The 25,397-nt window shown below is 45.7% G+C and overlaps 1 protein-coding gene across 1 annotated transcript in view; it reads right to left on the bottom strand.

Moving 5' to 3' along the window:
• pik3c3 (phosphatidylinositol 3-kinase, catalytic subunit type 3) overlaps positions 1-16,053 on the bottom strand; it is a 131,611-nt gene extending 115,558 nt beyond the window's left edge. The window contains exon 1 of the mRNA XM_060829750.1: positions 15,877-16,053. Within this exon, the coding sequence (XP_060685733.1) occupies positions 15,877-15,944 (68 nt within the window). The 5' untranslated portion in view covers positions 15,945-16,053. The remainder of the gene's footprint in view (positions 1-15,876) is intronic.
• Positions 16,054-25,397: the final 9,344 nt, after the last annotated feature.

Below are 25,397 nucleotides of genomic sequence, written 5' to 3'. Positions count from 1 at the left end.
CTGAATGAGGATTAAATACAAAGTGCTAATAGCCAGGGCTGCAGTAATTGTCCTTCTCAGAAAGAGCGATTAGTGTCCATTGCTACAACAATGGACTTCCATGCAGACATTGAAACTGACAATGTCTGCATTGAAACTAATAACAACCATGCTGAAAATAACAAAGGGTGCGCTAGAACTGACAATGATTGTATCGAGGTAAAAACAAGGACTGCAGATGCTGGAAACCAGAGTCTAGATTAGAGTGGTGCTAGAAAAGCACAGCAGGTCAGGCAGCATCCGAGGAGCAGGAAAATCGACATTTCGGGTAAAAGCCCTTCATCAGGAATAGAGGCAGAGTGCCTTCAGGGTGGAGAGATAAATGAGAGGGGGGGTGGGGATGGGGAGAAAGTAGCAGAGAGTACAATAGGTGAATGGGGTTGGGGATGGAGGGGATAGGTCAGAGAGGAGGGTGGAGTGGATAGGTGGTAAGGAAGATAGGCAGGTAGGGGAGGTCATTAGGACAGTGCTGAGCAGGAACGTTGGAGCTGGGGTGAGGTGGGGAAGGGGGAATGAGGAAACTGGTGAAATCCACATTGATGCCCTGGGGTTGAAGTGTTCCGAGGCGGAAGATGAGGCGTTCTTCCTCCAGGCAATGGGTGGTGAGGGAGCGGCGGTGGAGGAGGCCCAGGACCTGCATGTCCTCGGCAGAGGGGGAGTTGAAATGTTGGGCCACAGGGCAGTGTGGTTGATTGGTGTGGGTGTTCAGGAAATGCTCCCTAAAGCGCTCTGCTAGGAGGCGTCCAGCATCTCCAATGTAGAGGAGACCGCATCAGGAGCAACAGATACAATAAGTGATATTGGTGGATGTGCAGGTAAAACTTTGATGAATGTGGAAGACTCCTTTGGGACATTGGATGGAGGTGAGGGAGGGGGTGTGGACACAGGTTTTACAGTTCCTGCGGTGGCAGGGGAAGGTGCCAGGACGGGACGGTGGATTGTTGGGGGGAGTGTAGACCACACCAGGCAGTCACGGAGGCAACGGTCTTTGAGGAAGGAGGAAAGGGGTGGGGAGGGAAATATATCCCTGGTGGTGGGGTCTTTTTGGAGATGACAGAAATGTCTTCGGATGATGTGGTTTATGCAAAGGTTGGTAGGGTGGAAGGTGAGCACCAGGGGCGTCCTGTCCTTGTTACGGTTGGAGGGATGGAGTTTGAGGGCGGAGGTGCGGGATGTGGATGAGGTGCATTGGAGGGCATCTTTAACCACGTGGGAAGGGAAATTGCAGTCTCTAAAGGAGGAGGCCATCTGGTGTGTTCTGTGGTGGAACTGGTCCTCCTGAGAGCAGATACGGCAGAGGCGGAGGGATTGGGAATATTGGATGGCATTTTTGCAGGAGGTAGCTGTGGGAGTTGGTGGGTTTGTAAAAAAATGTTGGCATCAAGTCGGTCGTCATTAATGGAGATGGAGAGGTCCAGGAAGGGGAGAGAGGTGTCAGAGATGGTCCACGTGAATTTAAGGTCGGGGTGGAATATGTTGGAGAAGTTGATGAATTGTTCAACCTCATCGTGGGAGCATGAGGTGGCGCCAATGCAGTCATCAATGTAGCGGAGGAAGACGTGGGGAGTGGTGCCGGTGTAACTACAGAACTTGGACTGTTCTACGTAGCCAAAGAGACAGGCATAGCTGGGGCCCATACAGGTTCCCAGGGCTACTCCTTTGGTTTGGAGGAAGTGGGAAGATTCGAAGGAGAAATTGTAAACGAATGAGAGTGTCAGTGGCAGGTTACTGTTGGGGACATCGGGAGAGGAAGAAACGGAGGGCTTGGAGGGCCCGGTCATGGCAGATGGAGGTGTAGTGGGATTGGATATCCATGGTGAAGATGAGGCATTGGTGGCCGGGTAAATGGAAGTCATGGAGGAGGTGGAGGGCATGGGTGGTGTCTCGACCATATGTGGGGAGTTCCTGGACTAGAGGGGATAGGGCAGTGTCAAGGTAGGTGGAGAGGAGTGCGGTGGGGCAGGAGCAGGCTGAGACAATGGGTCGGCCGGGATGGTCAGGCTTCTGGATCTTGGGAAGGAGGTAGAATCGGGCAGTGCGGGGTTCTCAGACTATGAGGTTGGAAGCTGTGGGTGGTTACAGGGGGGTCAGGACTGGCAGTTAAACATCCAAGGGTTTTCAACTTATAGAAAAGACAAGGAGGTGGGCAGAGGGGATGGGGTTGCCTTAATAGTTACAAACAAAATTAAATCTATTGCACTGAATGACATAGCATCGGATGATGTGGAGTCTGTGTGGGTGGAATTGAGGAACCACAAAGGCAAAAAATCCATAATTGGAGTTGTGTACAGACCTCCTAACAGTGGTCAGGACCAGGGGCGCAACATGTACCAGGAAATAGAGAAGGCATGTCAGAAAGGCAAGGTCACAGTGATCATGGGAGACTTCAACATGCAGGTGGACTGAGTAAATAATGTTGACAGTGGATCCAAAGAAAGGGAATTCATGGAATGCTTACAGGATGGCTTTTAGGAACAGCTTGTCGTGGAGCCCACAAGGGATCAGGCTATTCTGGACCTAGTGCTTTGCAATGAACCAGACTTTATAAAAAATCTTGAAGTAAGGGAACACTTAGGAAGCAGCGATCATAATATGGTAGAGTTCAGTCTGCAGTTTGAAAGAGAGAAGGCAAAATCGGATGTAATGGTGTTACAATTAAATAAAGGTAATTATGAGGGCATGAGAGAGGAACTGACGAAAATAGACTGGAAGCAGAGCCTAGCAGGGAAGACAGTAAAGCAAAAATGGCAGGAGTTTGTGGGTATAATTGAGGACACTGTACAGAGGTTCATCCCTAAGAAAAGAAAGATTATTCGGGGAGGGATTGGACAGCCATGGCTGACAAAGGAAGTCAGGAAATGTATTAAAGAGAAAGAGAGATCCTATAAAGTGGCCAAGAGCAGTGGAAGATTGGAAAGGCTACAAAAACAAACAGAGGATAACAAAGAGAGAAATAAGGAAGGAGAGGATCAAATATGAAGGTAGGCTAGCCAGTAATATTAGACATGATAGTAAAAGTTTCTTTCAATACATAAGAAACAAACGACAGGCAAAAGTAGACATTGGGCCACTTCAAACTGATGCTGGAAACCTAGTGATGGGAGATAAGGAAATAGCAGGAGAACTTAACAAGTACTTTGCATCAGTCTTCACAGTGGAAGACATGAGTAATATCCCAACAATTAAAGGGAGTCAGGGGGCTGAGTTGAGTATGGTTGCCATTATAAAAGAGAAAGTGCTAGAAAAGCTAAAAGGTCTTAAAATTGATAAATCTCCTGGCCCCGATGGGATACATCCTAGAGTTCTGAGGGAGGTGGCTGAGGAAATAGCGGAGGCGTTGGTTGAGATATTTCAAAAGTCACTGGATTCAGGGAAAGTCCCGGATGATTGAAAGATCGCTGTTGTAACCCCCTTGTTCAAGAAAGGATCTAGACAAAAGATGGAAAATTATAGGCCAATGAGCCTAACCTCGGTTGCTGGTAAAATTCTAGAATCCATCATTAAGGATGAGGTTTCTAAATTCTTGGAAGAGCAGAGTCGGATTAGAACAAGTCAACATGGATTTAGTAAGGGGAGGTCGTGCCTGACAAACCTGTTGGAATTCTTTGAAGAGGTGACAAGTAGGTTAGACCAGGGAAATCCAGTGAATGTGGTCTATCTAGACTTCCAAAAGGCCTTTGATAAGATGCCACACGGGAGGCTACTGAGCAAGGTGAGGGCCCATGGTGTTCAAGGTGAGCTACTGGTATGGATTGAGGATTGGCTGTCTGACAGAAGGCAGAGAGTTGGGATAAAAGGTTCTTTTTCAGAATGGCAGCCGGTGACAAGCGGTGTCCCGCAGGGTTCAGTATTGGGGCCACAGCTGTTCACGTTTTATATTAATGATCTGGATGAAGGGACTGGGGGCATTCTAGTGAAGTTTGCCGATGATACAAAGTTAGGTGGTCAGGCAGGTCCACTGAGAAAGTGGGGAGGCTGCAGAAGAATCTAGACAGTTTGGGAGAATCGTCCAGGAAATGGCTGATGGAATTCAATGTGAGCAAATGCGAGGTCTTGCACTTTGGAAAAAAGAATGCAAGCATGGACTACTTTCTAAACGGTGAGAAAATTCGTAAAGCCAAAGTACAAAGGGATCTGGGAGTGCTAGTCGAGGATTCTCTAAAGGTAAACATGCAGGTTGAGTCCGTGATTAAGAAAGCGAATGCAATTTGTCATTTATCTCAAGAGAGTTGGAATATAAAAGCACCGTTGTGCTACTGAGACTTTATAAAGCTCTGATTAGGCCCCATTTGGAGTACTGTGTCCAGTTTTGGTCCCCACACCTCAGGAAGGACATACTGGCACTAGAACGTGTCCAGCGGAGATTCACATGGATGATCCCTGGAATGGTTGGTCTAACATACGAGGAACGGCTAAGGATCCTGGGATTGTATTCATTGGAGTTTAGAAGATTAAGGGGAGATCTAATAGAAACTTACAAGATAATACATGGCTTGGAAAGGGTGGACGCTAGGAAATTGTTTCCGTTAGGCGAGGAGACTAGGACCCGTGGACACAGCCTTAGAATTAGAGGGGGTAAATTAAGAACAGAAATGCGGAGACATTTCTTCAGCCAGAGAGTGGTGGGCCTGTGGAATTCATTGCTGCAGAGTGCAGTGGAGGCTGGGACGCTAAATGCCTTCAAGGCAGAGATTGATAGATTCTTGACGTCACAAGGAATTAAGGGCTACGGACAGAATGCGGGTAAGTGGAGTTGAAATGCCCATCAGCCATGATTGAATGGCGGAGTGGACTCGATGGGCCGAATGGCCTTACTTCCACTCCTATGTCTTATGGGTGGGAGATCTCCTGAGGTGATGAGATTCTGTATGGTCCGGGAGATGACAGTTTGGTGATGGGGGGGGGGGGTAGGAGGTGGTGTCTTTGAGTTGTTGTCTAGCTTCAGCTGTGTGGAGGTCAGTGCACCAAACCACCACTGCACCCCCATTATCTGCTGGTTTGATGGTGAGCTTGGGATTGGGGTGGAGGGCTGCACATTGTGAGGGTGAGAGGTTGGAGTGGGGGGGGGGGGGGGGGCGGGTAGACAGATTGAGGCGGTCGATGTCTCAGTGGCAGTTGGAAATGAAGAGGTTGAGGGTGGGTAATAGGCCAGCATGGGGTGTCTAGGTGGATGGAGTGTCCTGGAGTCAGGCAAAGGGGTCCTCAGAAGGTGAGGGGGAGTCCTGATTGTCAAAGTAAGCTCTAAGGCGGAGGCAGCGGAATAAGTGTTCGACGTCACACCATGTATTAAATTCTTTGACGCGTGGGTGGAGGGGGATAAAGGCGAGGCCTTTGCTGAGGACTGATCGTTCGTCCACAGTGAGGGGGAGGTCAGGTGACTGGTGAAAATTCGGCAGGGCTGGGAGCTAGAAGTGGTGTGGAGTTGGGAGTGGGGGGAGCAGAGCCTGTAACTGGAGTGGGCGTGGCGGTAGGGGGAATGGGGGTGGAGTCATGAGTGGGGTGGTGTTCCCCTCAGGGTTCTGGGGGACAGGGATGGTGACAGTGGGATCTGTGGGGGGGCATGTCTTAACTGTATTGAAACCACCAATGATTCTGCAATGATTGCATAAACAAACCATGTTACAAAGACAATAATGCCCTATTGTATCACAAGATGTATAAAAGTATCTTGACATGTGCTCCAGGTGGAGAGAAGAATCGCAGCTGACCACTGTGCTGGTGGGTGTCTTTCTCTCCCGGAGCTCGGCATTTCCTTGTACAATACACTCCGTCATTGAATCCTGACTGTGACTCCGAGGCTGGTGATATTTCCCACAACAATTGGCGCTGCGAGCTGGGTTCTTATTACTGACGCCCTGGTCAAAGGCCACAATCGGGGGGGGGGGGGGGGGGGGGGGGCATGTTATCAAGGTGGGGAGCATGGACACTGAGTAATCATGATACCCTGTCAGTCCGTAGTAGAACGACAGAGCTTGAATAGGAGAGAAGTCCCACCGGTAGACAGCACACCTTGCTATGAGGGCGATGGCCGTACAGATGGTGCTGGGACAGTATGATTGGCCAGGGGGTAGAGAAGTCCCTACTGGTTAGGAAGATTTTACTGAAGGTGGTATCTGGGAGTACACAATCTACTAAATGGCAGATCAAAGTTTTAAAGAGGACACTGCAGGTTCCCTTACTGAGAAATACAAGGCAGACAGACAAAGGTTGACAGAGCAAATGAAGAAAAGTGGGTGGGATCCATCCCATACATTAGCACACCAGAGAGAGTGGATAGATAAACAAACGGAATAAAACCAAAAGAAATAGGGGTAATGTTCGTGCACCAATTAGCCAGCCCAATTCAGCAAGTGAGTGCCTCCACGAATAGGTGGAGAAAGGACCAGGAACAAGTTAAAGAGCTGGAGAGCAGGATAAAGAATCTAGAATTCATATTAGAAAGAATACAAGAGGAGAGGGAAATTGACACTCTCCCCTTCAATGAAACCATTCAGCAGAGACCAACTGCTCCCTCTGTTGAATGAACCATGCAAGTGTATAACCTAGCTCCCATTACCAGAGGAGGGACAGCATCACAACCCAAAACAAATTATAAACCATTCGACCCAAGAGAGAGGCAGCAGATTATGGCCTCCCTGGGCTGTCGCAAACACCCGCTTCTGGGAAGAGCTGGACAGTGTATGGGTAGGGCACCAAGTACACCTGAGAGACATACACCAGCTGGTCAAGTGGAGACAGGTAGCTGGCTGACACGATCCCTTGGCAACCCAAGACTTTAGGGGAGGACGGTAGATATGTGCCATCTCTCTTACAGCCAAGATCGATGCCCAGCGGGTCCCCTTCACCGACTTTAAAGAAGAAATCCGAAGGGTGCTGGGAAGTGCTCCCATGAACTGGAGCAAGATCACGACCACTAAGGAGCCTTTGAGTACGGGAAAACGATTATTTAGGAAGTGTCAGGAATGCTCAGGGCGAGCGAACCCAGATCAGGGGGACCAGGCATTCATCCAAGCTTTTAGGGATGGGCTCGCTAGTACCCACCAAGCTATCCTGAAAATGGGAGTAATAATGGCCCAGGATGATGATGATGATCTCGTTGAGTGAGCTATCTGGGTGCAGGAGGCAGAAGCTCCTGCAATAAGGCAAGACCTGACAAAGCAGCCGACCGGAATGGTGGCGTGAGTAGAATAAAGCTATCCTGCCACAACTGTGACCGGCAGGGAGGCTTTGCTAGAGAGAATGTAGGGCCCCACGAGCAGGGAATACAGCAGGGAACAATGTAAAATCCTGCAGCTACTGCAAAAGAACAGGACACATAGAAGCAGTATGCTGGGAAATGCATGGGGCACCCTCAAACATCACCCGGAACACCATGGGAGTCCCAAGGTCAGCAGAGCTGACAACCAGCTGCCCCCATTCCTGAGGGTAAGGGAGAGAGGCGAATTTACGTACCTGCAGTAATAGGAGGGAGGAAATGTGAAACTCGAGTAGATACAGGAATGGCCATATCTATCACAAACTTACCCTCACCCCACACAAATAAAATGATTCACTTTACTGGGGTAGGAGGGGATAAAACACCAGCTTTATATATATCTAATATCACCATGAAATTCTATATATGCCAAAATAACGAGGGCACCATAATGGGAAATTACCTCGTGAGAGAATATAATGTTCTAATCGATTGTGCAAAAGGGAAATTGATTTGGCCCAGAGAGGACGATTAGAAGACTGAGATTGGGAAACTTACAAGTCACCTTGAAACTATTAAAGTGGCTACAGTCACCAGTTTAGCCTGCAGCCTCAAAAAGGGGGGATTCAGAGCCATGTGCAACCCCCGTCCCCAGAGCCTGGGCAGAAACAAAGTTAGATACAGGTCTAGCTAACATTGACCCCATGAGGGTACCCAGACTAGAGCATAAGCCCCAATAAAACCCAAAGCAGAAAAAGCAGTTGTGGAGGTAGTGAAAGAACTAGTGAAACCGGCAATCCTGAAAGAAACCACAAGTACAACTAATTCCCCAAAGTGGCCAGTACTAAAGCCTGATGGGAACTACAGGCACACTGTTGATTGGGGGTTACTTTATTTAGTCCTGTACAAATTATAGCAGACACCTTCACCATCTAAAACAGTTTGGCCTCCCCGCACAGGCTTTTTACTGTTTTAGAAAAAGCCAACGGTTTCTGGTCTATTCCATTACACCCCGAGTCCCAGAATAAATTCATGTTTATAGTAAGGGACAGGCAGTACACGTGGACTCACCTGCCACAGGGTTCCACAGCAGCCCCACTATATTTCACAGTTTAAAATCTGATTGAAGATTTGTAGCTCAGGTATCCGTTGTTGTGGTTCTGCTCGCCGAGCTGGAAGTTTTTGCTGCAAACGTTTCGTTCCCTGGCTAGGGAACATCATCAGTGCTGTTGGAGCCTCGTGTGAAGCGCTGCTTTGATGTTTCTTCCGGTATTTATATTGGTTTGTTCTTGCCGCTTCCGGGTGTCAGTTTCAGCTGCAGTGATTTGTATGTGGGGTCCAGGTCGATGTGTCTGTTGATGGATGTTCTTGCCATTTCCGGGTGTCAGTTTCAGCTGTAGTGGTTTGTATATGGTGTCCAGGTCAATGTGTCTGTTGATGGAGTCTGGGGATGAATGCCATGCTTCGAGGAATTCTCTGGCTGTTCTCTGTCTGGCTTGTCCTATGATAGTGGTGTTTCCCCAGTCAAATTCATGTTGCTGGTTGTCTGAGTGTATGGCTACTAGAGATAGCTGGTCGTGTCGTTTTGTGGCGAGCTGATGTTCATGGATGCGGATTGTTAGCGGTCTTCCTGTTTGTCCTATATAGTGTTTTGTGCAGTCCTTGCATGGTATTTTGTAAACTACGTTAGTTTGGCTCATGCTGGATATTGGGTCCTTTGTTCTAGTGAGTTGTTGTCTGAGTGTGGAAGTTGGCTTGTGTGCTGTTATGAGTCCTAAGGGTCGCAGTAGTCTGGCTGTCAGTTCTGAGACGCTCCTGACGTATGGTAGAGTGGCTAGTCCTTTTGGTTGTGGCATGTCCTCGTTCCTCGGTCTATCTCTTAGGCATCCGGTGATAAAGTTGCGTGGGTATCCGTTTTTGGCGAATACCTTGTATAGATGTTCCTCTTCCTCTTTTCACAGTTCTGGTGTACTGCAGTGTGTTGTGGCCCTTTTGAATAGTGTCCTGATGCAGCTTCGTTTGTGTGTGTTGGGGAGGTTACTTTCATAGTTTAAGACTTAGTCTGTGTGTGTTGGTTTCCTGTGTACCGTTGTGGTGAATTCTCCGTTGGCTGTTCTCTCTACTAACACGTCTAGGAATGGGAGTTGGCTATCCTTTTCCTCTCCTCGTGTGAATCGGATTCCTGTGAGTGTGGCGTTGATGATTCGGTGTGTTTTTTCTATATCTGTGTTTTTGATGATTACAAAGGTGTCATCAACATATCTGATCCAGAGTTTGGGTTGGATTTGTGGTATGGCTGTATGTTCTAACCTTTGCATAACTGCCTCTGCTATGAGTCCCGAGATTGGTGATCCCACGGGTGTTCCGTTGATTTGTTCGTATATCCGATTGTTGAATGTAAAGTGTGTGGTGAGGCACAGGTCCAGTAGTTTAAGTATGCCGTCCTTGTTGATAGGTTCGGCCTCCTGTGTTCTGTTATGTATGTCCAGTAGGTTGGCTATTGTTTCTCTGGTTAGGGTTTTGTCAATTGAAGTGAACAGTGCCGTCACGTCGAATGATACCATGGTTTCTTCTTTGTCTATGTGTGTATTCCTGATGACGTGGAGAATTCACCACAAGGGTACACAGGAAACCAACACACACAGACCAAGTCTTAAACTATGAAAGTAACCACCCCAACACACACAAACGAAGCTGCATCAGGACACTATTCAAAAGGGCCACAACACACTGCAGTACACCAGAACTGCGAAAAGAGGAAGAGGAACATCTATACAAGGTATTCGCCAAAAACGGATACCCACGCAACTTTATCACCAGATGCCTAAGAGATAGACCAAGGAACGAGGACATGCCACAACCAAAAGGACTAGCCACTCTACCATACGTCAGGAGCGTCTCAGAACTGACAGCCAGACTACTGCGACCCTTAGGACTCATAACAGCACACAAGCCAACTTCCACACTCAGACAACAACTCACTAGAACAAAGGACCCAATACCCAGCATGAGCCAAACTAACGTAGTTTACAAAATACCATGCAAGGACTGCACAAAACACTATATAGGACAAACAGGAAGACAGCTAACAATCCGCATCCATGAACATCAGCTCGCCACAAAACGACACGACCAGCTATCTCTAGTAGCCATACACTCAGACAACCAGCAACATGAATTTGACTGGGAAAACACCACTATCATAGGACAAGCCAGACAGAGAACAGCCAGAGAATTCCTAGAAGCATGGCATTCATCCCCAAACTCCATCAACAGACACATTGACCTGGACACCATATACAAACCACTACAGCTGAAACTGACACCCGGAAACGGCAAGAATAAACCAATATAAATACCGGAAGAAACATCAAAGCAGCGCTTCACACGAGGCTCCAACAGCACTGATGATGTTCCCTAGCCAGGGAACGAAACGTTTGCAGCAAAAACTTCCAGCTCGGCGAGCAGAACCACAACATATTTCACAGTATGATGACCAACATTATGAAGAGAGTAGATTTACCAGAGGGTAGCACTGCCCTCCCATGTGTAAATGATATCCTAATTGCCTCTGAATCCAGGCCAGGACACCAGGAAGCTTTATGTCTAGCATTGCAGGAATCAGCAACCACAGGGTTAAACGTCAGCCCTAGAAAGGCACAAATTGGCAAAACACCAGTCTTATCTCAGGGACTCAGAACTGCCCAACGACCATAAGAAGGCAATCCAACAGACGCCATGACCTGCCACTGTTAGGGGAGTCAGGAAGGTCATGGGGCTATTCATCTACAGTCAGAGCTCTATTTCCAAATTCACAAAATTGGCTGACCCAACCCAGAGATTAATTAAAGGAGGCAAGCCCTCCTTAGAATCTGTAACCTGGGGGCCAGAACCGGCAGAGGCAAACAGTCAGCTTAAAACTCAACTCATATTGGCCACCGGGTTAAGGCTGCCAGATCCCAGCAAGGATTTTCACATCCTCTGTAATAATGAGGGAGAGTTTCACTCTGCAGTGGTCACCCAAGGCTGCAAAATGTATATACCTGTATGTATTTCACTGTGTTTATGTGTCACAACTGTTGGGAGCAGATCAGGATTTGAGGATAACTTCTTCCATAAAACCCACCTCAGCATGCATGGGAACTGAACTGCCTGCTGCCCACTGGTGCGATCGGGGAATCCCTATTTGTGGCCATCCCGCTGTGGACCCCTCGTGACATGTATATAGTAAGACACCTGAGAAGCACTGTGTAAAGGGCAGATAGGGAAATACAAGCAGAGACTCCAGGGTAGATGTGTACAGCTGAACAGGACCACTGGCCCATGGGGCCGGGTCCCCCAGCCTAGTGGGGGGTAAATACCCATTCTGTTTCACAGGGCAGGGAAGGGGAAGCATTTGTGTTCTTGTTTCCAAAAATGACTCGTGTCCAGACTCAGTGCACTTATTAGCACTGTACGGTCACTAGGGGACAGTTCACCTGCAGCGAACAAGTTTGCTGCAATGTGACCATGGGTAGATAATTCATGTGATCAGTGCAATGGCACCCATGTCAGCTCTGCTACATGGACATACACATTTGATACTCACTAGTTTAGTGGGGGCGGGGGGGGGGGGCTTAATGCAGGGGTTAGGGGCAACGTGGGTGGTCAGACACATGGAAGGACAGGACAGTGTATGTCCAACAGACGCCATGACCTGCCACTGTTAGGGGAGTCAGGAAGGTCATGGGGCTATTCATCTACAGTGAAGGGATTTGTTTTTCTATTTAAGGGGACTTATGCGACAGACACCCCAGACCTCCCGCAGTAGGGACAGTTGCACCCCTTACTGTACCATGTCCCAGCAAGGGATATGTTCAGAGAAGGATAGGGACCTGCTCCATCAGTCAGGAGTTCTGTGCTGACTGGTAGTTCCCCACTACTTGGGGTCATCATTGGGATATGGATTCTTGGGATCTCCATCTGGGGGGGCACAGCAGGGGTCATCAGCACTAAAAACTGAAATTACAATAGGCAATAGGTGCAGGAGTAGGCCATTCTGCTCTTCGAGCCAGCACCACCATTCATTATGATCATGGCTGATCATCCTCAATCAGTACCTTGTATGTGGCCTAACTAATAGACAATAATACCTCAAAAGCTCTGGAAGCAATTAATACAAAGTTGGCTGAACTCAGACTCTACACACAGCAGACACATTACATGGGAGATTATCAATTAGAACAGGAAGGGGGAGTTTGTATAATTATTGGTGACAATTGTATCACCCATGTTATTGATGCCTCTTAGAACATTACAGAAGCCATCAAGAATATTCAAGACCAGCTAGATAATTTTCGAGGGGGGGGGGTCGTCACAAAGGGGACCTTATTTGGGGATACTTCTCCTCATTGCACTCATGCTGGCATGTTCTGTGGGCATCAGATGTTTAAAGCTCTGCTGTAAGGAGCTACTGACAAGAACTGTACCAGCAGCGAGTGTCATCACAGAAGAGCCCCCAACGAAATTCGCATCTCATGATACCCCTCGGAAGGAGGAGCTGCTAAGATGACCTACATCTACATGTAAATTGTGTGGTCTGCGGGAGATCTCCGAAGTCATCTCCTTGACCACAAAGGGGGGAGTGAAGAGGGAGAAGGCACGGGATAGGGTGACACTAGGTACATGGACTAGCATAAGATGGCCGCTGAGTCATCAGTTGGCCACTTAACACATAAGATGACTGCCGGACCACAATATGGAGAGAGACAGCAGAGCAAATACAGACACTGCCTGGGGCCACCAGAATGCCAGCACAATGCACTCACAATCTAGTTGATTAATTTAAAGCGGATGGGGGAAGAGAATACACAGTAGCGAACACTGCCCGCCAAAGTGCCTGGGTTCAGCAAACATCTTTGATAGAAATGCTAACAGCTTGATACAGACTCAATTAAAAGTCTAATAGCCAGGGCTGCAGTAATTGTCCTTCTCAGGAAGAGCGATTAGTGTCCATTACTATAGCAATGGACTTCCACGCAGACACTGAAACTGACAATGTTTGCATTGAAACTAACAATAACTACGCTGAAATTAGCAAAGGCTGCGCTGGAATTGACAATGACTATATCAAAACCAACAATGATTCAGCAACAATTGCCATAAGCAAATCATGTTACAAAGACAAAGACAATAATCTCATCACTGCCCTATTGTATCACAACATGTATAAAGGTATCTTGACATGTGCTCCAGGTGGAGAGAAGAATCGCAGCTGACTGCTGTGCTGTTGGGTGTCTTTCCTTCCCCAGAGCTCAGGTATTTCCTTGTACAATACACTCCACCATTGTACCCTGACTCTGAGACTGGTGATTTTCCTCATAACACATACCAACTGTTTATATCTGTTTACTTGTAGTTGGAGTCAAATTATTTGCAACAAATAATAATGCTTGTTAAATCCAGAAATAATGGAGCAGGTTTCTGTACCTGAAAATCAGATATATTGGATAGTTTTGTATATGTTTAAAAATCTTTATCTTTTGTGACAACTCCAAGTATAGCAGGGCTTAATTTCTAGTATACTACCCTAGGGAGTTGTGACAACACAGAGTGCATTTTAATGATCAGCATGTGGGATAAGCATCCAAATCAGATCAAAGATTAAAGGCTAAATGGGAATGAAAGGATCTTTCCACATGGATTAATCAAATTGACCTAATATTTTGCCTGGATTTATCTCATTGCCATGGTCTAAAAGTAATCCGCATTCTGAAACGTTACTTAGAAATACTTAATAAAGATGAAAGAATGAAAGAGAGTGGTTAAGTGTCAGCAACTGAGGGTGATAAACAGGACCTGCTCCAGGATCTGTCACTGCCTGGACTAAGTGCAGGACAAATAAGAGGACAAATCCAGACCACTTAGTCCAGGGCTGTGGTCTTGTCCCTGAGCATCCATTGTCTCTGTTCATAATCACCTGTCAATTCTGCTGCCACTCAGCACATCCCACTCAAACTTCCTCTCTCCTCAATACCACTGACAAATCTGTTAGAATTCTTTGAAGAGGTGATGAGTGGATTAGACAGAAGAACCAGTTAATGTGATGTATTTGTATCATTAGGCCTTTGACAAGGTGCTGCTAAACAAGACAAGAGCTCATAATGTTAGGGGGCAAGGTACTGGCATGGATAAACAATTGACTGACTGGCAGAAGGTATTAGTGAAGGGGTCTTTTTCAGGATTGCAGCCAGTGACTAAGGGAGCTCCACAGTGGCCTATGTTGGGACTAAAACCATTCATGTTATTGATGAGATTAGATTCCCTACAGCATAGAAACAGCCCCTTCGGCCCAACAAGTCCACACTGACCCTCCGAAGAGTAACCCACCCGGACCCATTTCCCTCTGACTAACGCACCTAACACTATGGGCAATTTAGTGTGGCCAATTCACCTAACCTGCACATCTTCAGGCTGTGGGAGGAAACCCGAGCACCTGGAGGAAACCCACGCAGACACGGGGAGAACGTGCAAACTTCACACAGACAGTTGCCCGAGGCTGGGATTGAACCCGGGTCCCTGGTGCTGTGAGGCTGCAGTGCTAACCTCTGAGCCACCGTTAATGATCTGGATGAAAGAATTAAGGACATTGATGGAAGTGAGGAAAGGTGAAGGAAGAGAAAGCAGTCGGGAAGCCAGAGGCTGCAGAAGGATTTAGATATGCTAGGCAAGTGGGCAAAGAAGTGGCAAATGGATTACAACGTGGCAAGGTGTACATACATTTATACATTTCAGTAGGAAGAAGTGTAGACTATTTTCTAAAGCAGGAATGATTGTACAAAGGCACTTGAGAGTCCAAATTCAAGATTCTCTTAAGGTTAACATGCAAGTTCAGTTGGCAGTTAGGAAGGCAAATGGAATGTTAGTATTCATTTCAAGAGGATTTCATCACAAGTGTACGGATGTGCTGCTGTATAATCTCTGGTCAGACCATATTTGGAATACTGTGAGCAGTTTTGGGTCCCGAATCTAAGGAAGGATGTGCTGGCATTGGTGGAGTTCCAGAGAAGTTTTACAAGAAATATCCCCAGAATGGAGAGCTTGTCATATGAGGAGCAGTTGAGGACCCTGGGTCTGATTTGATGGAATTTAGAAGGATGGGAGGACAGGGGTGTCTGATTATAACTTACCAGAATACTGAGTGACCAAGACAGAATGGATGTGGAGAAGATGCTTCCGTGAGTTGGAGAGACCAGGACCCGGGGGCACAACCTCAGAGTGAAGGGACAATCCTTTAGAACGGAGATGAGCAGGAATCTCTTCATCAAGACGGGAGTGAATCCGTGAAAGTCATTGCCACAGAGGGTTGAGGGGACCAAGTCATTGAGTGTATTTATGACAGAGATAGACAGCTCCTTGACTGGTAAGTGGATCACAGGGAGAAGGCAGCAGAACGGGGCTGAAAAACATATCAGCCATGATCTAGTGTCAGAGCAGACTGGGTGGGCTGAATGGTCTCATTCTGCTCCCAAATCTTATGGTCGCTTGATTTATCCCCCCACCCCCCGGGGTCCCTCTCCCCCCACCCCCCGGGGTCCCTCTCCCCCCACCCCCCGGGGTCCCTCTCCCACATCCCCATCTCCCTCACACACACACTCACTCACATCTTCAGCTGGACGTTAATATCCAGGTCGCAGCTGTAAACATAGCAGAATTTCTCCGTGTCGCCCATCCCTCTCGGTAAGTCACTGGCTCCTTTCCCAGGCCCAGGCGGACGGAGATATTTTAAACTGTTTCGAGATCACGGCTCCGCGGCCGCCATCTTCCCACCGGCCTGAAAGTTCACATCCGGTTCGCAGGTCAGAGGTCAGCCCGGGGTCACACAGGGAGAGTCTCTGAGTTCAGCTTGTCCCTCTATCACAATCAGCTTCACATTTAACTGTCTGAACAGGGTGGTCGTGAAATGCACGTCCTTTCACTATTCTGCATATATTTCAACCTGGAGACACAGAAAGAGAGCACTGACAGTCTTCAAAAGGCAAAAATAGTCAGACTAATCACAACATAATGTACAACCTGAACAAAGATCCACTTTACTCTGGATGGAGAGGAAATAAATGTGAACGAGAGAAGCAGGGAGTCTAATGGATGTTCTCAGCCATGCCCTTTCATAGCACATTCCACATGATACAGTGGAACTTGAACTACAAGCTACAGCTACAAAATAACAAATGTTAGACCTAAAAGCAATAAATGCCAAAAAATTTGAATCACTAAAGACCGAAAGAACTTAGCAGTTTATGTGCTTAGATGATTAAAATATTACGAACAGTTAGAAAAGTAATCAAAATGGTTACTGGAGTGCTGACATTGGGAATTAGAGAAGTGGGACACTCTGGAGTTAGATGTCATCCCACATACAAAGCCCTAGTCAGGTCACATTTGCAGAGCTGTGTTCAGTCCTGAACGTCACATCTTAGAAGGAGGACAAGGGTCTTAGAGAGGGTGGGGGAGCAGTATTAATTTATCAGAATGATAACTGGATTGCAAGGGTTACATTAAGAAAAGAATTTACACAATTGTGATTGTAATCCCTGGAATCTTAAAAATAAAGTGATGATTTGATCACCTCCTGAAGGAAAACTGATGGTGGTGTTGAGGAGAAATTACTTCCACTGATTGGTAATCTAAGACTATTAGGCACAGACTAAATATTGGAGCCAGACTTTTTGTAAGTGTACTTTAAGAAACACTTGTATAACATTTCAAATTTTTTTCCTGCAGTTGTCAGTTGTTATTTTGTCAATTGTTAATTTTATTTCTGATGCAATTTCTGTTAACCAAATGTATTAGAGAACATTTGAAAAAAATACAGATCCATGAGTTAGATCACAGATCAGCCAAGGTCTCACTGAATGGGAGAACAGGTACGAGAGGCTAAAATCCCTTCTTCTATTTGTATGTTCCTATGTACATAGATTAAATTCCTTCATAGTTAACTGCATTTCCAAAGTTTCATTGCCTGAGAAGGTATTTGCCTTGGTCTCAGGCCAGGAGAGGTGCCACATGGTCCTGTCATATTTTTCTCTCTAAATTTATTGACTATGTCACAATACTGATTTAATTTTATATTCTTCACAGAATTGTTACAGTGCAGAAGGAGACCATTTGGCCTATGGTGCCTGGACCAGCTCTCCAAATGGACATCTCAAATAGAGCCATTCACTTGCCTTCTTCCCAGAACTCTGCACATTCCTTTTTTATCGAATAACCATCTGACTTCAGTTGAACCTGCCTCAATTGAACCTGTCTCCACCTTACTCTCAAGCAGTAGCTAGTGAGTCACTGTGTGCATCTTATCAAATATTTATGTTACTTTTGCTTCTTTTATTAATCACTTTAAATCTTTATTTTCTTGATATTTCAAGTGGGAGTAGAAGCAATTAGTGAAAATAATTTCTCCCTCTTTACTCTGTCGATACCTCTCATGGTTTTGAATACTTCAATCAGATCTTCACCTTGCTGTGTCTTCTCCAAAAATAACATTCCTTGCTTCCTGAATCTATCTCCGTACAGAAATTTCTCATAAACAAAAACAGAAGGACCTGCTGGAAAACCTCATCAGATCTGGCAGTATCTGTGAAGAGAAATCAGAGATAACATTTTGGGTCTGGTGATCCTTCCTCAGAAATTCATCATCCCTGGAACTATTTTTGTCAACTTTTTCTGCATTGCCTTCATATCCTTCCTAAAGAGTGTTATCCAGAACTGATCGCAATACTCCAGCTGAGGCAAAAACAATGTCTTATGCAAGTTCAACATAATCTCCTTGCTCATGTATTAATATATATCAGGAAAAATAGCAGTGCCAACAGTTTGGTTCTGAGGAAGTGTCATTAAACCTGAAACATTAACTCTGATTTCTCTCTACAGAAGGTATGTTGCCTCCCCAGTGCCAGGATCCGGGATATCATCAATCAGGTTTACAGGATTCTGAAGGGGGAGGGTGAGCAGGCAGAAATCATGGTACGTATTGGCACCAATGATATAGCCAGGAAAGAGATTGAGGATTTGAAAAGTTACTACAAACAGTTATGTTGGAAGCTGAAGAGCAGGACAAGTAGAGTAGTGATCTCAGATTTGTTTACTGGTGCCACGGGATAGTGAGGTGAAGAGCAGTCAGCGAATGCAGCTTAACACGTGACTGTGAGGCTGGTGCAGGAGGGAGGGCTTCAGATACCGAGACCATTGGGATGCCTTCTGGGGAAGGTGGGACTTGTACATGATGGACGAGTTGCACCTGAACTGGAGGGACACAAATGTCCTGGGTAGGAGATTTGTTCATGTGGTTAGGGAAGGTTTAAACTAGTTTGGCGAGGGGGGTGGGAATCAGAGCTAGATATCTGAGAGGGGGGCAATTGTAGATGGGGCAGTGACAGGATGCAGTGAATCTATAGGGAAGGTTTCTCACATGATGAAACAGAGGGATTGGTTAAAGTGTGTCTGCTTTAACACAAGGGGTGTCAGAAATAAGCGTGACGAACTTACAGCATGGATCAGTACTCGGGGCTAAGATGTTGTGGCCATAATGGAGATGTGGGTTTCACAGGGGCAGGAATGGTTGCTTGATGTTCCAGAGTTTAGAATGTTTAAAAAGAACAGGGAGGGTGGAAAAAGAGGACGAGGTGTAGCATTGCTCATTAGAGAGTGCATCACAGCTAAAGAAATGAAGGTTCTTGAGGAAGGTTTGTCTACTGAGTCAGTATAGGTGGAAGTTAGGAACAGCAAGGGAACAGCAACCTCATTGGGGGTTTTCTACAGACCACCTAATAGCAGTAGAGAGATTGAAGAACTCATAGACCGGCAGATTTTGGAAAATGCAGACGTAGCAGGGTTATTGTTATGGGTGATTTTAACTTTCCCAATATCCCAAGGTAATGAGAGGAATGGATAGAGTCAATAGACAGACATTTCCCCAAGGCAGGATTGACTGGCATGAGGGATCATAGTTTTAAGATATTCAGAGAAAGTTATAGAGGGGATGTCAGAGGAAGGTTCTTTACGCAGAGAGCTGTGAATGCATGGAATGCGTTGCCAACGGTGGTGGTGGAAGCAGAGTCAATGGGGACATTTAAGCGACTGCTGGACATGCACATGGACAGCAGTGAATTGAGGGGTGCATAGGGTAAGTTATTTTAATTTACATTAGGATTAATCCTCGGCACAATATTGTGGGCTGAAGGGTCTGTTCTGTTCTGTACTTTTCTATGTTCTATGTTCTAAATCTACCTCAGTCTGAAAAAACATTGATGAACTGTTCCTCATCATTTCCTCACACCACACTAATTTGTCTTCATGTTGCTCCTGTTGCTGTTATTCCATGAGCTCTAATTTTGCTCACTAGTATAGTATGAGATGGAGTCTTCTGTTACCTATCAATCAACTGAAGTGAGTTATTTGAACATGATTTTTCTTCAAGAACTCCATGCTGATTCTCCTTAATTAACACACACTATGTGACTATTAATTTTATCCAGAATTATTGTTTCTTGAAGCTTCCTAATTACTGAAGTTTAGCTTACTGTAGTTGTTTGCATTCTCCTAACCCCTTTCTTGAATTAGGGCACAAACTTTGGTCTTATTTGCTGGTCTTTTTCTATCTTTGTGTACTCTGTCCCTTCCAATATTGTTATCCAAATAGCTGTCCTTGACGCTGCCATCTCCTTTTGATTTGTAAGCCGACCTTTCTCCTCTCCCAAACCACAAAGTGATCAAGCAGCTGGACACTGTTGGCCATATTTGTGTTGCTGAACAATTAGCTGGAGGCAGCCCCAGTAAACAGTGCACAAGAGTAGTTGCTTAAAGCCAGGTGTCTGGTGGATGATGCAGTGATAAGCAGTTCACTCTTCAGTATTGTAGAACATTAGTGCCGGTGCACGATGCTCGAGCAAAGTGGAGTCACATTATGGTGAGGAATCCAGTGTGGGGAGGGCTAATCTCATCCTGGAATATAGTGCAGAGGCAGCAACTTGAAATCCAAATATATTACATCCACAATAAAGTAACGAATGCCGTTGATGACTCCTGGAGGCCTGACCAATTTTGAATCTGACTGTGTGATTCACCATGGAGCTTGGAATCCTTGGTGGATCCCAGGACAGTTAAAATGCTGAGAAGGTCTTCTCAAGTAAATACTGAATATCACCCACCCTTACCTATTGTTCAGGTTACAGATCCAAGAAGAAAATCCTGTCACCAAAAAGTAAAGTCATGATAGCCCTACTCTCATAGAAAGACAATTGTTGGGGGTTTAACCTGAGGGTCATCATGCCTCAGGCAAGCGGGAGGTTGAGAAGGTGGGACCTTCAAGGTAACCTCAGCTGATGTGGGAAGTGAAATTGTGCTCTTGACAACATGCTACATTGCAAACCACATTATCCAACTGAGCTAACAGACCCCACCATGCAGGCAATGTTTTAAAAACCAACGAAAGATGACCTAAAGAATAAGAAAGTGAACTTTGACGGTAAACTTGCAACTAAAGTCAAGTTAGACAATAAGAACTTATTTAAATATGTAAAAAGGACAAGAGAAGACAAAGTTACACACCCCCTTAGAGAATAAGGCTGGGAAATAATGAGGAGCCAGGAAACAGCCGAGGAGTTTGACAAATAAAAGCCAAAAGAACTGTGCATGCTATAAATCAGAAACAAAAATGGAAATTGCTGGAAAAGCTCAGCAAGTTGAGAATTAAATAAATACTTTGTTTCAATCTTCACATTAGGAGACATGAATATCATTCCAAAATTCCTAAGTAGTAAAGGGTCAAAGAGAGAAGAAGAAATAGCTGCAATAATTATCTCTAGAGTAAAGGTGCCAGGAAACCTAATGGGGCTAAAAATGGATAAGTACCCCAAAACCGATGACGTACATCCTAGGATATTAAAGTAGCTGCAGAGGTGGTGAATACACTGATCTTAATCTTCCAAGAATCCTTATATTCTGGAATATCCCCAGAGGATTTGAAAATTCCCAATGTAACACATTTATTTATAAAGGGAAGGAGTCGAAAAACAGGTAATGATAGGCCAGGTAGCTCAATGATTGTTTTTGGGAAATGTTACAGTCTATGATTAGATTCCCTACAGTATGGAAACAGACCCTTTGGCCCAACAAGTCCACACCCACCCTCTGACGAGTAACCCACCCAGACCCATTTCCCTCTGATTCATACACCTAACACCATGGGCAATTTAGCATGGCCAATTCACCTGGCTTGCATATCTTTGGACTGTGGGAGGAAATCGGAGCACCTGGAGGAAACCCACGCAGACACTGGAAGAATGTGCAAACTCCACACAGACAGTCGCCTGAGGCCAGAATCAAACCTGGATCCCTAATGCTGTGAGGCAGCAGTGCTAACCACTGAGCCACTGTGCCGCCCCAATGATGCCCCCATGATAAATGATGCAATAGCAGGGCATTCAGCAATACATACTATAAAGAAACAGAATCAGCATGGCTTTGTAAAGGAAAAATCAAGCCTGACAAATTGAGTAAAATTGAGGATGTAACATGCCTAGTAAATAAAGGGGAATCAGTGGATGATATATATGTGGATTTTGAGAAGGTGTTTGATAAGGCACCATATATTTGGCTACTTAATAAGATAAGAGCCCATGGTGTTGAAAGTAGTTTATTAGCATGGATAGAGAATAAGCTAAGAAATGGAAGGCAGAGAGTTGACATTGGAGTCAGTGCAGAAGGTTCACTGGGCTAATACCAGGCATGGAGGGACTGTCTCGTGAGGAAATATTGAGTAGATTGGACATGTGCCCATTGAACTTTAGAAGAATGAGAGGCAATCTTAATGAACATGGAAAATTTTTAGGGGACTTGACATGATAGATGCAGAAATGTTGTTTCCAATTGTGGAAGAGTCTAAGACCAGAGGGCATAAACCCAGAATAAGGGATAGAACGTTAAAACTGAGATGAGGAGGAATATCTCTTCTGAGAGGGTAGGTTTTTCAGCTCTTCCCCTGAAACTGTGTAATTTCTCCCTCATCATCAAGTACAAGATCCCACAGAGGCAGCCCTTCCTTCCTTCTACCATCACATTAAAGTATGACACATGAGGAGCTTTCTTTCTGGATTTGGCCTACAGTTCTAATTCCCTCTGCCAGGACCGAAGTTTCTGATGCTTCCAGATTCAACTCCTTCACCATCTGCTTCATCTCAGCCAGGCACCTTTCAACTTCATCCACCATGAGTTGATGCCTGTGCAGTGGAATCTGCAAATTACACCAGATATGTAACTCATAAATGACCTAAAGACCACGTAGCAGTTATTATTTATTCATTGAATTTTTTTTTAATTCACCTATGGGACATGGGCATTTCTGATGGCCAGCATTTATTGCCTGTCCCTAATTGCTCTTGAGAAGGTGGTGGTGAGCTGCCTTCTTGAACCACCGCTGTCCATATGCTGTAAGTAGACCCACAATGTGCTTAGGGAAGAATTTCAGGATTTTGACCCAGTAACAATGAAGGAATGATGAAATATCTCCAAGTCAGGATAATGAGTGGCTTGGCAGGGAAGGTGATGGTAATCCCATCTATCTGCTGCCCTTGTCCTTCTAGATGGAAGTGGTCATGGTTTTGGAAGGTGCTGAATGTGGAGTATTGGTTCATTTCTGCAGTACATCTTGTAGCTCGGACTCACTGCTACCGTGTGTCAGTGGCAGAGGGAGTGGATGCTTGTGGATGTAGTGCCAATCAATTGGGCTGTTTTTTCCTGAATGGTGTCAAGCTTCTTGAGTGTTCTTGGGCTGCACCTACATACAGACATGGAGGCTATTCCATCAAACTCCTGCTTGTGCCTAGTAGTGAACAGGTTTTGGGGATCAGAAGGTGAGTTACTCGCTGCAGTATTCCTAGCCTCTAACCTGCTCTTTTAGCTACTGTGTTAATGTGGTGCGTCCAATTGAGTTTCTGGTCATTGGTAACCTCCAGGATATATATATAATGGAGGTTTCAGTGATGGGAACATGCTTGAATATCAAAAAGAAGTGATTAAAACAATCTCTTATTGGTGATCATCATTGTCTAGCATTTGTGTGGCGTGAATGTTAACTTGTCACGTACCAGCCCAAGCCTGAATATTGTCCAAATCTTACTGCATTTGAACATTGGCTGCTTCAGTATCGGAGGAGTCACAAATGGTGCTGAAGATTATGTAATCATCAGTGAACATCCCCAATTGTTACCTTATGATGAAAGGAAGGCCATTGATGAAGAGGCTGAAGATGGGTACAACCCTGAGGAACTCCTGCAGAGATGTCCGGGAGCTCAATTAACTGATCTCCAACAACCACCTTCCTATGTGTCAGGTATGACTCCACCCAGCGGAGAATTTGCCTCCTGATACCCACTGATTACAGTTTTGCCAGGCCTCCTTGATGCTGCATTTGTTCTAATGTGGCCTCGATGTCAAGGGCTGACATTCTCACCTCACCTCTGGAATTCAGCTCTTTTGTCTATGTTTGAACAAAAGCTATAATGAGGTCAGGAGCTGGCGGAACCCAAACTGGGCATCACTAAGCTGCTTATTGCTGAGCAGCTGATGCTTCAAAGCACTATTGACGACACTTTACATCATGATGAATGAGAGTAGTAGACTGATGGGGCGGGTTGGATTTGCCATACTTTTTGAGTACAGGATACACCTGGGCAATTTTCCACATTGGCGAGTCAATGCCAGTGTTGTAACTGTTCTGGAAAAGTTTGGGAAGGGAAGCAGCAAGTCCTGGAATGCAAGTCTTCAGTAGTATTGCCAGAATGTTGTCAGGACCGGAAGCCTTTGCAGTATCCAATGACTCCCAACTGTTTCTTGACATCATGACAGATCATTACAATGATAAGGGAAAATCAAGTTTGTAAAAGTAAATATTTACAGTATTTACAAGACTGTGCTTCAGCAATGCCCATTTCCCATGAGTGAATTTAAAAAATTCAATGAAATTAAATAATAACTGCTACATGATTAGACTTACAGTGTGGAAACAGGCCCTTCGGCCCAACAAGTCCACACCGACCCGCCGAAGCGAAACCCACCCATACCCCTACCCCTACATTTACCCCTTACCTAACACTACGGGCAATTTAGCATGGCCAATTCACCTGACTTGCACATCTTTGGACTGTGGGAGGAAACCGGAGCACCCGGAGAAAACCCACGCAGACACGGGGAGAACGTGCAAACTCCACACAGTCAGTCGCCTGAGTCGGGAATTGAACCCGGGTCTACAGGCGCTGTGAGGCAGCAGTGCTAACCACTGTGCCACCGTGTCGCCCACTATTTAGATTACTTACAGTGTGGAAACAGGCCCTTTGGCCCAACAAGTCCACACCGACCCGCCGAAGCACAACTCACCCATACCCCTACATTTACCCCTTACCTAATCTACGGGCAATTTAGCATGATCTTTAGGTCATTTATGTGTTACATATCTGATGTAGTTTGCAGATTCCACTGCACAGGCATCAAGTCATGGTGGATGAAATTGAAAGGTACTTGGCTGAAATGAAGCAGATGGTGAAGGAGTTGAAGGGGTCCAAGATAATTTCTTGAAAAGACCTTACAATAAGACCACAGGATATAGGAGTAGAATTAGGCCATTCAGCCCATCGACTCTGCTCCACCATGGCTGTTATGTTTCTCAACCTCATTCTCTTGCTTTTTCCTCATACTTTTGATCCTCTTACTCATCAAGAACCTATCTATCTCTATCTTGAGTGCACAATAACTTCCCCAACCCCCCCCCCCAAACCCCTCCACCACATTCCTGATAAAGAACGTATGTCCAAAACATCAACTCTGCTGTCCCTCAGATGCTGTCTGACCAGCTGTGGTTTTCCAGGCCCACACTGTTTGACTCTGATCTCCAACATTTGCAGTCCTCATTTTCTCCTAATGGGATTTACCACTCTGGATGAAGAAATTCCTCCTCTTCTCAGTTCAAAAGGGTCATCCTTTCAATCTGAGGCTGTGCCATAGGGAACTAGTCTCTCCTACTACTGGAACCATCTTCTTCACGTCCACTCCATCCAGACCTCTCAGTATTTTATACATTTCAATGCGATCCCTCCTCATCATTCTAAACTGATGAGTATAGACCAAAATA

This window comes from Hemiscyllium ocellatum, chromosome 1, assembly GCF_020745735.1.
Source record: "Hemiscyllium ocellatum isolate sHemOce1 chromosome 1, sHemOce1.pat.X.cur, whole genome shotgun sequence".
NCBI classification, from domain to species: Eukaryota; Metazoa; Chordata; class Chondrichthyes; order Orectolobiformes; family Hemiscylliidae; genus Hemiscyllium; species Hemiscyllium ocellatum.
This window is presented reverse-complemented; position numbering and strand designations above follow the sequence as displayed.